This window comes from Penaeus monodon, chromosome 18 (assembly GCF_015228065.2).
Source record: "Penaeus monodon isolate SGIC_2016 chromosome 18, NSTDA_Pmon_1, whole genome shotgun sequence".
NCBI lineage: Eukaryota > Metazoa > Arthropoda > Malacostraca > Decapoda > Penaeidae > Penaeus > Penaeus monodon.
Window position 1 is genome coordinate 41,680,599 of NC_051403.1, and position 12,500 is coordinate 41,693,098.

General features: G+C 33.8%; 1 protein-coding gene across 2 annotated transcripts in view; it reads right to left on the reverse strand.

The window, feature by feature from the left end:
• Positions 1-4,301: 4,301 nt before the first annotated feature.
• The window catches only part of LOC119584513 (protein misato homolog 1-like), a 14,090-nt gene continuing 5,891 nt past the window's right edge, over positions 4,302-12,500 (reverse strand). The window contains exons 4-10 of one of the 2 annotated variants that reach the window (XM_037933164.1): positions 12,473-12,500; positions 12,127-12,303; positions 11,286-11,396; positions 10,823-10,954; positions 9,746-9,921; positions 5,110-5,327; positions 4,302-4,921 (exon numbers count right to left, since the gene is read on the reverse strand). The exon at positions 12,473-12,500 is cut by the window's right edge and continues 265 nt beyond it. In XM_037933164.1, coding sequence (XP_037789092.1) covers positions 4,695-4,921; positions 5,110-5,327; positions 9,746-9,921; positions 10,823-10,954; positions 11,286-11,396; positions 12,127-12,303; positions 12,473-12,500 — 1,069 coding nt within the window. In that variant the 3' untranslated portion in view covers positions 4,302-4,694. Of the gene's footprint in view, positions 4,922-5,109; positions 5,328-9,745; positions 9,922-10,822; positions 10,955-11,279; positions 11,397-12,126; positions 12,304-12,472 lie in introns of both variants that reach the window. The other variant, XM_037933163.1, reaches the window with a different exon arrangement.

The window sequence follows — 12,500 nt, forward strand, 5'->3', positions numbered from 1 at the left end:
CTGTCTCTCTCTCTCTCTCTCTCTCTCTCTCTCTCTCTCTCTCTCTCTCTCTCTCTCTCTCTTTCTCTAAAAACATGACGGGATGACGTGTGTTTCTTCAGACGTTAGCGATTATTTTGTACATCCCCCAATCTCGTGTTCATTGTTGCCGTGGGCTTAGGAGACGGAGACTGACCTCTGGTTTCTCGCACATTGTTTGTTTTGACCATTGGCCATTCTGGAAATCCATAAACATCGCCTTGTGAACCAAAAAGCTTCTTACCGGGGGCTTCGGCCCCAAGGCCCACCTTATCGTTGTATCTTGAATACGACCTTAGATGTTGACGCGTCAGAATTTTTTCAGTAAATAAATAAATAAATAAATAATATCTTGTGTATAGTTACCAAGGAACAATATATGGTATGATGTGACGGAATACTTGTTAAAACATTTAAATTGGTTTTCGTTAATCGTAAGATGTTTAATAGAAAAAGGTCACATATATTTTTGTTTAAAGTGCATGCTAAGATTTGGCCATAAAATGCTTATGACAAAGAGACTGGATTGCTGCAGTCTGTGTTCGTATCAAGGACATGAATATACAAACACACACGCACACAGACAGTCGCTCTCAATCTTATTTATATAATAGCATCCTAATGTATACCTATTACTTCATGGGTAGTAGTACAGGTTATTTAATTTAAGGTCTAACACTTAGACCTCAACAGCGTCTTTCCATTAGCGACCTTTAGTTTCTTACTGATGGCCCTGTGATATAGCTTATAAATTTCTAAGCAATAACTGTCCCTCAAACCACCGCCTAGCCTATTGGCATAGTTAAAATGTAAGTTTTACCTGTTTCAGTTCTGCACTTGTGGCTGGGGCGTGGCATTGCTCAGAAGAAACGCTCTCTGGCTTCCCGTAAAAAGTCTCTAGTCTGTCTTTCTGCTTCTGTCTGTATGTCTCTGTCTCTCCCCTCCCTCTCCCTCTCCCTCTCCCTCTCCCTTCCCCTCCTTCAGCCTTTATGTCTTCGCTCTTTTTTTCCAGTTTCTGTGCGAAGGCAAGGTAACTTCATTACTGTGTTAGCTTTTAATCGCTTCTATGATTACTCATTTGTTGCTTTGAATGTTGCTATTTAAAAACCGAGGCGGATATTTGTCATCTCGTGAGGTGGACTGCTGTCATTTCTTATTGATTTTACCTTGATTCTGGGATAATGTTAACTTCCCGATATCAGCTATATTTTGAAAATGCTGGGTTGTGAATATAGCCTGCCATCCACGTCACTGTGCATATTAACGATAGTATTTATTACAGGTTTATTTTAAGCTCATTTTCCTGGTGTAATGACAGGTTTTAAATAACATTGCTAATCCTACCTTCCTCTTTTCAGGTTATTAGTCTTTAAAATTGTACCAGCATGTCATTGCACCTACTTAGTGAAGAAATCTTCCATAAGGAAGTCACCTCTGTACATTTTATGTTTCTTAAAAACACAAAGAAGCGTCTTTTCTGTAAATAATGTAAGTATTGATTGAGTAGTCTTTATGTCTATAATTCGATTCGTCTGAATTACGAACGCTAACTGAATGATTATGCAAGAAAGGGAGGGCATAAATTTTGATGATAAGGTATATATTATATTTGTTCTATTGATGTATGATAACTATATCTGTCACGAATGACATTTAACCTATCTGTTATCTGTCCCACTAAGCTAAAACCTCATTTTGCGCTATTTGCGTTTACATAAGTTTTGTTGCGGCGTAGATTACGGTGTCGGCGCTGTTGGTAGGATAGTGTGGGGTAAGCTGATTTGTCCATATAGAATCCAGCGCACATTACCGCTTTTGGAAAATTGTGGGGCGACGGTTTTGGAAGAGTTGATTAAACCTTCCCGTGGGAAAAAAACAGGTGTCTGCAGTACCTGTTCCTGTCTGGGGGTTCACGAGGAGATAAGTAGATAAGTTCCCTCTGTCACGGTTATAGGTCATTCTGGTCGACAGGTATGTAGAAAAGCAGCACGAATGGCATGTAAGATCAAGTTGATATGAATCGATAACAGAGTTATTCAGTTCCTCAGTAAATAAAGTAAATAATAATAATGAATTAATGAAATAAGTGTATTTCTTAAGACTTAATACGACTTATAAACGTATGTGACTTATGGAACTGACATGTTTTCCTAATGAAACCTGATTAATTATTGGAAATATTAGTGTGACATTCATCAATAATGATAGTTTTGTGACGTAAACAATGCAGATATGACTTTTGATAGAAAGTGATTATGATAGAAATAGATAATACTACGCGTCAGTCTAAGGCAGCTTTATAAAATTGATTTTTTAATTAATATTTACATGATAATGAATAAATATGTATCTCGACTTTAACTCGGAAAAGGGAAATGTATATATATATATATATATATATATATATATATATATATATATATGTATATATATATATATATATATATATATATATATATATATATATATAAAATTATATATTTTTTTTTTTTTTTTTTTTTTTTTTTTTTTTCCCTTCTACTTCTTCTTTTATTTCTTTTTTTGAGTGAATACATATTTATTAAGCTAAGTTAAGTTAAGAAATGATGTGGCGTCCGTTTTCTTTACTTCTGCTGCTTTTCTCTCCTGTAAATTCTCCAAATGGACTTGGGTTGTAAGGTTCATCTAATAGCCAAGATCTTTTGAGAATGCTCCCCCTTTTCCTCCTTGTTTTTAGCATAGGTCATCTGCGGTGCTAACAGGTAAGATCATAGGTCATCTGCGGTGCTAACAGGTAAGATCATAGGTCATCTGCGGTGCTAACAGGTAAGATCATAGGTCATCTGCGGTGCTAACAGGTAAGATCATAGGTCATCTGCAGTGTTAACAGGTAAAGTCATTGATCATCTGTTGTGCTAACAGGTAAGGTCTTTGATCATCTATGCTAACAGGTAAGGTCATAGGTCATCTGCTGTGTTAACTGGTAAAGTCACTGACCATCTGCTGTGCTAACAGGTAAGGTCTTTGATTATTTGCTGTGCTTAAAGGTTAGGTCATAAGTCATCTGCTGTGCTAACAGGTAAGGTCACTGACCATCTGCTGTGCTAACGGCTAATCTAGTATACACACAAGTGCAGAAGATAATTAATTTCATGCACATTTGTTTTATCAGATTCTTAGCCTCTAACCCAAATGGTGCAGATGGCAAGAATACAATGCCATGCTGACTGTAATAAAAGTTCATTTATTGTCTTTACACATACATGTGCTTAGTCATCAAAGAGTCCTTTCTTATTAAGGTTGATTACCTCATCAGTTATTAGTCTTTCCTATCTCATCTGTTTACCCTTTTCCTTGATTTTTTGAAAGCTTCATCTGAATGATTATTAACCCATAATTGACGGGTAGCATTCATAGAGGCCGGGGCCTCGCTGCCGGGGGCTTATATCGTCGCCCGAGCATGCGCGACCACTCATGTCAAATACCAGCATCCCATGCCGTTTCTTCGTAATACTACGAAGATATGTTGTATTTTCAATTTTCATTATTTTTTACAGTCTGTACTTGCCAAACTTCCTGATAAATCGAGACTGAAGGGTATTTTTGTTGTTATATAGACTCCATAGTTGATCATTATTTGGTCTATAGTCCGAATAAAATAAGCAGTGTGTGGCATCATGGAGTTGAAATTGTCGGTTTGTTGCATTTTTTTTGTTTGTTGCATGGTAAAAATGAGAAAGTGTTAGAACCGACTTAATCACACTTTCACTGGCAAAAAAAAAATCTTTTGCCGTGATTGTAACAAAAAAAAAACTCATGGCATGTCCATGCATACTCTATGGCATGTGCGTACGTGCCCCCGGCAGATGGTCCAGACATGTCATGGCATGTACATACATGCCACCCGTCGGCAATGGGTTAATGTTCTGATAACAATTTAATAATCATAATATCAATAAGAATAACAATGTCAATATAATAGTATAAGAAAGAAAAAAACATTTTTCTGTAAATTCAAGGAATGGAGAAATCAGGCCTACTGATAGACTCCTTGGTGGCTGAGCACATATGGAGCCATCTGTATGTAACAAATTCATAAAAAACTACAGGGGAGAGTACATAAACCCATAGTCATTGTTAAAATTTTTTTTACTTTTAATTACCCAAACATACCATGAATTTGATTCAAGATGGGTAAAGTTGTATATTAAAACAAATAGCACCAATATAAAGATATTATGAAAAAGGGCATAATAACAGGTATAAAGTTATAAGATTTTTTTAACAATGGAAAAAGAGTTGTATCATGTTTTACTGTTAGACAGCTTTTATTATTGTGCAGTATTTTTACATTTTTTGTATTTTGGATAAAAAGTATTTACAATCTTGTCATATCATGGAAAGATGAGATCATACATCATACTTATTAAAGACCTGCCTTTAATTTTATTAGTGTGCTCAAATATAAAATATTTAATATTTAAAAAATGATGATAATGCTATGTTCACTTGATATATAATAAAGGCACATTAAAATAATTTCAGGACCATTTATTTTAAATTAGTTTTATGAGCATCATAAACCATACAATATTCGAATAAAGTCTGCTGTATATTAGTTAAGCCTGTGAGACAATAAATTTTCTTTAATGGTTATCTGAGCAATTACCGAAACAAAATTAAACTATCGAACCACATCAATCATCGTCCGAACTTTCCATTTCTTCATTGTTATGACAATAGTTGAGTTTTAGCTTCTTTAATTCTTCCAGTACACTTGACCATCCTTCTTTGTCCAAGCCTTCGTCTATCAACTGCGGCACTTTCATCACATCGAGATTCTGGGCACTCCCTAACAGCTGTTCCAAGAGGATGCCTATGCTTCCTCCCTGATGAAGCCCAGCACCACAGGGAGTGCTTTTAACTGATGAAAGAGGATTTTTGTTTATTATATATTTTAAGGGAATTCTGACTTTAAAAATTTAATTATGAGTTATAAACACATATGACTAAAAAATTTGACAACAGTGATATATTCATTGCAGGAAATACTGGGAGATATCACCAAAAATAAAAAAATGAAGCTAAAAAAAAAATGATAATAGTTCTCACCTGATGTGGCACTAAAAGAACTGTTAGAAGGTACAAGCAAACCATCATCTGAGAGCTTTCCAGAGAAGATGGAAGGAAATGGTGTGCTGACCTTCAAAGGGTCTCGCAAACTGGTTATGAAACGCAAGCTTGGTGGTGTCTCAGACTCCTCAAGGAAGCTCTGGTAAAGCTGAGCTGCACTTGTATAGTGCACCCCAGGAGGTAGTCTTGTGTCTGGACTGTGAAGAGAACAAAATCCTGATTTCAATAATAGTAACTTTGAAATTGGTTAAGCTTACATTAATAAACTGCCATACAATGACACAAGCCTCTAATTCATTGGTAGAAATAGAATCAACTGAAAATTAGAGTGGCATTTAATAAATAAAACAGAGATGAAGAAAAAAAAAATTGCCAATTTCTTACTGTTATATGGAGGGCAGAGACCAAGGCCCAAAGTAGGGATCACCCCTGCCTTGGACCTCAACCCTTGCCTCTACTAATTTTACAGGAGCCTTTCTTCTCCCTCTTTCATTTTCCTTCTCTTCATCCCCTTCTTCTGTCCACTTATCCAAATAGTTAACTCATATTTACCCTTTTTGCCACAATACTTTACTATAAAAGCTGTGTAATCTTTGATGCATTTGATTTACCCTTTTCCGTAAAGCTGTGCAACCTTTGATGCTTTTGATTTACCCTTTTTGCCAAAATACTTTACCATAAAGCTGTGTAACTGTTGATGCCTGGTACATTTGTTTGTCTTGACCATTGACCGTTCTGTACGGACATGCCATGCCCACTGTGAGTTTACTTTTTTAATTGATTTTACACATAGATGGCTACACCTGTACTAAGTCACCAATGAACCAATTACGAGTACTACCTATCTCGCCTGTTCACCCTTTTCTCTGATTTATCAAAATATTTTACGTTATCTTATTCTGCTGTTCCTAATGTTTATAACATTATAGTAATTATAATGTTTATAATAAAAATAACACCATCAATATTCATAGCATTAGTAAAAAATATGTTTTTCCCACCAATTCAAGGAAAGGTGAAATCAGGTAAGGTCACAAGGTCTACTAATTGACTCCTTTGTGGCTAAGCACTAACAGAGCCATCTATGTGCAGAGACATTTCACATAAAAATAATAAATGAGCACAGCATTTTCCCCATTTTGTATTCATTTTCCCCAGCAGCAAGTGGTTAATTAGAAAATTAATGATAAAATTGTAGTGTGTTGCAAAATGACTGATCCTGCTCCTAGTTTGTTTCCTGGTCACAAGTCAAGCACAATAAATGCGCTGGAACACAATTGCCAAATTTTCCCGACACAAATACTCACTAAGGTATAATATTAATAATAATGACAACAATAACAATACCAATAATAATAACAAGAGAAATAATAATATTAACAAATAATACGAGATACTATAAACAGTAACTATATAAATAATAATAATGATAAAGATAATAATAATAAAAATTATAAAATAATAAGAGAAATAATAAATAACAATAAATAATAACAGTAATAAATAAAATTAGTAAATAATAAAAATAATAAAGATGATAATAAGTAAAATAAGATGAAAAATTTATACTAATACAAAAATAACACTAATAACATATTATTGTTTTATTGTCATTATTATCAGTTATAACTATTAATATAATTATTATTATTCTAATATTATTATTAATAGTAAACAACAACAACAATAATAATATAATAATAATAATAACAATAATATAATTAACAATATAATAATAATATAATTAATAATATAATATGATAATAATAATAATATGATAAAAATATGATAACAATATAATAATAATATAATAATAATAATAGTAATAATAATAATCATAATAATACCAACAACAACAACTACAACAATAACACTACTACTACTGCTACTATATAACTCCCACAATCTGGATGTCTTTACCATGACATCATGAAAAAAACTGACTTGAGATGTGGGTGACATGAACATGTCATGAGAAACTTTGGCTGGGTTGGGATGATGTGAACTTGTCATCATTTCAACTGAAGGCCCAATGGAATGGAATCACTCGCCACAAGTGCACAAAGTTCTTGGTGGGTGATTAAATTCCTTTGGCACTGGAAGGGACTTTTGCATTATTTCCCTTGATAAAAGAGTGTGGAATGTAATGTCAATGAGCCATGACTGGCAGCACTGATTGAATTAAAAGAAAATTAAACATTGTGAAGAAGAAAAAGAAGTAGATGAAGAACAAAAAGAAAGAAAGAAAAAAAGAAAAAAAAAAAGAAGAAAAAAAGGACACAACAAAATGTTACTTATTATTACTGCACTGAGTTATGAACTACCTAGAGAGATGATATGGAATCTGTGCAGGGAAAATAGGATTTTACCATCTGGATAGAACAAATCAAATGACAAATACAGACTTGAAAAATGGCCAGACAGCTAAGAACACTTATGCAGAAAAAGGGAAACATTGCAAAGGGGAGACATGGAAGCTTGTCACTGCATGCGAGTACCCAGCCTACAAGCCACACACCTAGAATGGCTGCTCACGTAAGCTTAATGTCCGTATTTTGGGAATGTGATAGCAATGAAGTATCTGGATCCAGTGGGTTAATAATAATAATAATAATAATAATAATAATAATAATAATAATAATAATAATAATAATAATGATAATAATCATAATAGTAATAATAATAACAATAATAATAATAATAACAATAACAACAACAACAATGATAACAATAATAATAATAATTACAATAAAAAAGTTATACTTATAGAATAATAAAATATTATAATGTAAATACAAAAAAAAAAAAAAAAAAAAAAAAAATAATAATGATAAATGGTAAAGAAATAATAAAAAATAATAAATAACAATTATAACAATAACAAATAATCAACAGGATCAGAATAACAACTTTTACCAGAAAATTCAAGGAATGGCAAAATCATGGGAGGTCAGATAAGACTTTTAACTGACTCCTTGGTGACTCTATGCACATGAAACCATCTACGAGTACACAAAATTCACAAAACAACAGTGGACAGTGCATGTACATGTTAATTTACACCCTCTGGTAAACTAACCCAATAAGTGGTAACACAGTAGTAATATTACTAGTAGAAACCCAACTGTTTATGAATGAATAATTGATGTATATGAATGGTGTTTAAGTTTTAAGGTTGGTTAGCATAGAAGGCAAACTATTTACAAAAATGAGCATATTGTATATCACACAGCTGTGTATACCTTAGATTTAACCCAATGTCAGCAGGTGGCAAGACTACAATGCCATGCCCACTGTAATAAAAAGTTTATATATTGTCTTTACACATAGATGGCTCTAAAAGTGCTTAGTCACCAAGAAGTCAGCTATTAGTATTACCTATCTCATCTGTTTACCCTTTTCCTTCACTTTTTGAAAGCTTCATTTCTATTATTTTATTGTCTTTGGTGTTATTAATATTTTACTAACAATTTAATAATCATAATATCAATAAGAATGATAACAATGTCAATATTAATAGTACTGAAGAGAAAAACACATCCTCCCACCAATTCAAGGAATGGGGAAATCAGGATCGGTCACTAAGGCCAACTGATAGACTCCTTGCTGGCTGAGCACACATGGAGCCATCTGTATGTAACAAAACTCACTAAAATCTAAAGGGGACAGTACATAAACCTGCTGACATTGGGTTAAATAATCATTATGGATAATCAATTTATCAACTATAAGCTTTCCTTGTAATGGCTTGTAGTTGTACTAGGCTGCTAGTGTGTCACATGCAGCATAATTATCATAAGTCATATTTATATATTTCAGATTTGTTAAGCAATCTTCTGTTCATTAATAATGTAAAGCCTCATCAAGAGGGTAAAATGAAAGCTGGTGTAACATCCAACTCATAGCAACTACTCTATCTTAAATGTTCTTAAACCCAATGACTACAGATTTATGTACTATCCTCTGTAGTTTTTTGTAAATTTTGGTATATACAGATGGCTCCACATATGCTCAGCCACCAAGGAGTCAATCATTATGCCCTAGCGACTGCCCCTGATTTTACCATTCCTTGAAGTTGTGGGAAAATGTGATTTTCTTCCTAATACTATTAATATTGATACTGTTATTATTCTTACTGATATTATGAGTATTAAACTGTTAGAAAGTTACCAACAATATTAAAGACAATAAAATAATACAAATGAAGCTTTCCAAAAATCAAAGAAAAGGGTAAACAGGTGAGACAGGTAATACCAATAACCGACTCTTTAGTGGCTATGCACTTGTAGACCCATTTATGTGTAAAGACAATAGATGAACTTAAATAAGGCAGTGGGCATGGCATGTATTCTTACCATCCAGGTTGATGGGGTTAAGAGTGGAAAGGCAGCAGATACATTCCTATTTCATCAGAAAGTATATTAATTATTTTTAATCTATTACCATCCAACCTTAAATCAATTGCACATGTTACACATAAATGTTCTGTTTTTTATGAGTATGGTGCTGCCACTTAGAAGGTCATCTTAACAGAGGAGACACAGAAACTCCTTTCCAAAACTGTACCTGGTGGTAAGGGTTAAAATTAATATTATGGTAATATAAGAAAACCCACCTAACTAGCCTTGAAGACTGAACACCTCTAATGACCTGCACTTCACTGACTGGGTCAACAGTGATATCACAACCACTGCTCACAGACATCAGGTGTGGCTTGTGTCCCTTTACCCAGTCAAACAGATAATCGTCCACACCAAGTCCATAGGGTAGAGCCAGGCTTCCTCCAGCAATCTGTGTTATATTTACAGGAGGTTATCACTAATGATAATTGGGATGAATGCGTATAACAATGTATCTAAAATTAAACAAAGAAAAGAATTTGATTTTGAAAATGAAAATTTGTATGGTTCCTTGAAAACTTGGCACAATTTTTAGCTCTAAAAAATATATGGCTTTTTGCAAAAGGATTTTTCCCATAAGAACAATTGTATGCATTTCTTTGTGTTCATTAAACAGTTCAATATTTTTACTTATAGTTTGCTTTTGAAATATTTTTAGGAAGACTGCAAGACTATTTAAGCAATAAATTACAATGAGTTGTAACCACGCTAAATGTATTGAAATTTCACAAGAACTAAGTCCTATCAATTATGGTTTGGTTCCATTCTCTGTGTCTACATTAAGGTTTTAATTCTCTAAAAACTATTCCATCATCCATTTCTGTCTACATCCAGTCCATAGTGACTTGCATTCTCTAGAAGTTGCAAAATTAAACAAAAGCTGTTTTTTGTGAAGGCAGATTTGACAGGTATGTATTTCCAGACATGCCTTAGACTGTTTGCAAACACATGATATAATTTTGAAAATAAATTGGAATACTTCAAGAATTACCCCTTCAAATCATGACATTTTGTGGCGTGTTCAGATGAGCCAATCTGACTGGTGAGCATGCCTAAAATGTGACAGAGGCTGGCAAATTACTGGCTAAATAACTGATTTGCAAGAAAAACTGGTTGCCTAGCCAGTAGTCTGTTAGCCTTGTACATCATTTCTTTGGCATGCCCCCTTATCAGGCCTGCTTGTGTAGAATTAGCTCTAAATAAAGGGCAATCAGAGATATTTTATAATGACAAAGGCCTCTTTCACTAACATAGAATGAACAGTCAAAAAGTTATTTTTCTTTCTGCCTTACCTTTCGTCCACCAAAGGTTAAAACATCCACTATATGTGCTACTGGCAGGGGAGAAGTGCGGGAACGGTAAATGAGACTCATCGTGTCCAAGAACGCTGCTAATACACTGCTAGATAAATACTGGTTGTTTTCCTGTAATCATATAACTCATGTTAATTAACATATCCCATCCCATGAAAAAGACAGGGGATAAAGAGGGTGAAAGACAAGAAAAGACAGAAAAAGAGAGAGAGAGAGAGAGAGAAAAAAAAAAAAAAACTGCAGTAAAACAGAAATATGACATGCATAAAGTCATCTTCAGAGGGAATCTGAGATATCTGATATATCTGGTTTGTACAAAATTCACTTCTTTTTATAAAAGGATATAAATATTTTCTACCTACAGTTTTTAGTATAACAGTTCTATCAATACTTTTCAACATATTCTACAGATAAACTTAAATACACACACACACACTCTTGCCTCTATATTTAAGTGGGGCCATTTGGTAACAGGTGCCTGGAGGTCCAAACAATGTGATCTCAAGTTCAGAGGCACGAACACGCCTGATAATGAACTCATCTCCGAATAAGACTGAAAAACAATTAGGATAAGGGATGTTATGATGATTCCAAAAGCGCCAAGATGATGATGATGATGACATAAAAGAAAGAAAAGAAATGAAACAAAAATGAATCAAAGAGAACATGTATGGCTGGCTAAACTATCTTTTAAATTTACTCTCATATATATGAAAAATTTAATCAAGAAAATAATTTAATCTGATAAATGGTTTTGGCAAGTGCCCCTAAAGCCATATAACAGACTTTATGACATTAGAATATGCTCATCCCCACTCCCTTAGCTGTTGACTCGGCAGATAACTTTATATGATCAATCGTCCCCAGCTCCTCTCCTAAGGAACCAGCTTGAGCATTTTTTGCTTTTTCATTCATTAATTCACTGTCTCTCTCTCTTCCTTCGTTTCATTTACTGATCCATGTGAGACATAATAGCAATTACTTTCTGCAGTGATTAAAGAAGTTCTTAAAGATTAAGTTATTATTATTATTAAATCATTAAGTAATTAAGGTCTTCCTGCAATAATTAACATAAGCGGTCCCACATTCTTCTACAGTCAATAGGCACATTTCATGGGCATTTTCTGTCTGAACTCTTTACCAGATTTTTTTTTAATGCAAGTTATTAAATGCTACCAGTAGAATAAGTTTTAACTGTATAAAAATGAACATTGCCATCACCATTAACCTATAAACAAATGACAATATTCAAATGGACAACTTAATCTAGCAGTGGACCTCACCTGTGCAATAGTAGCTTGTATCACAGCTCTCGCCTGTGGAGTCTGTGGATTAAGGTGTGGTGGAGTTATGCCAAAGGTTATGAAGTCCTTAGTGCTGTACTCGTCTTCTAGGTGCTGCAGAACCCCCTGACTCACTCCTCCCATTGCATTATGAACATCTGTTAAAATCTGGAAACCCTGCAATAAAATATCAATTAAGATTTTAAATATATTCAACAAAATTTAATTCTTGAGCTTTAACAGCAAGAGGGAGATACACGCCTTATTAATCAATCTAATTTACAACTATCAGTGTATATATTCTACTCTGGTATGATGTACATGAACAGCCTTAGATTTATATTACCTGTAAACTGCCACAAGACTCTGCCAGT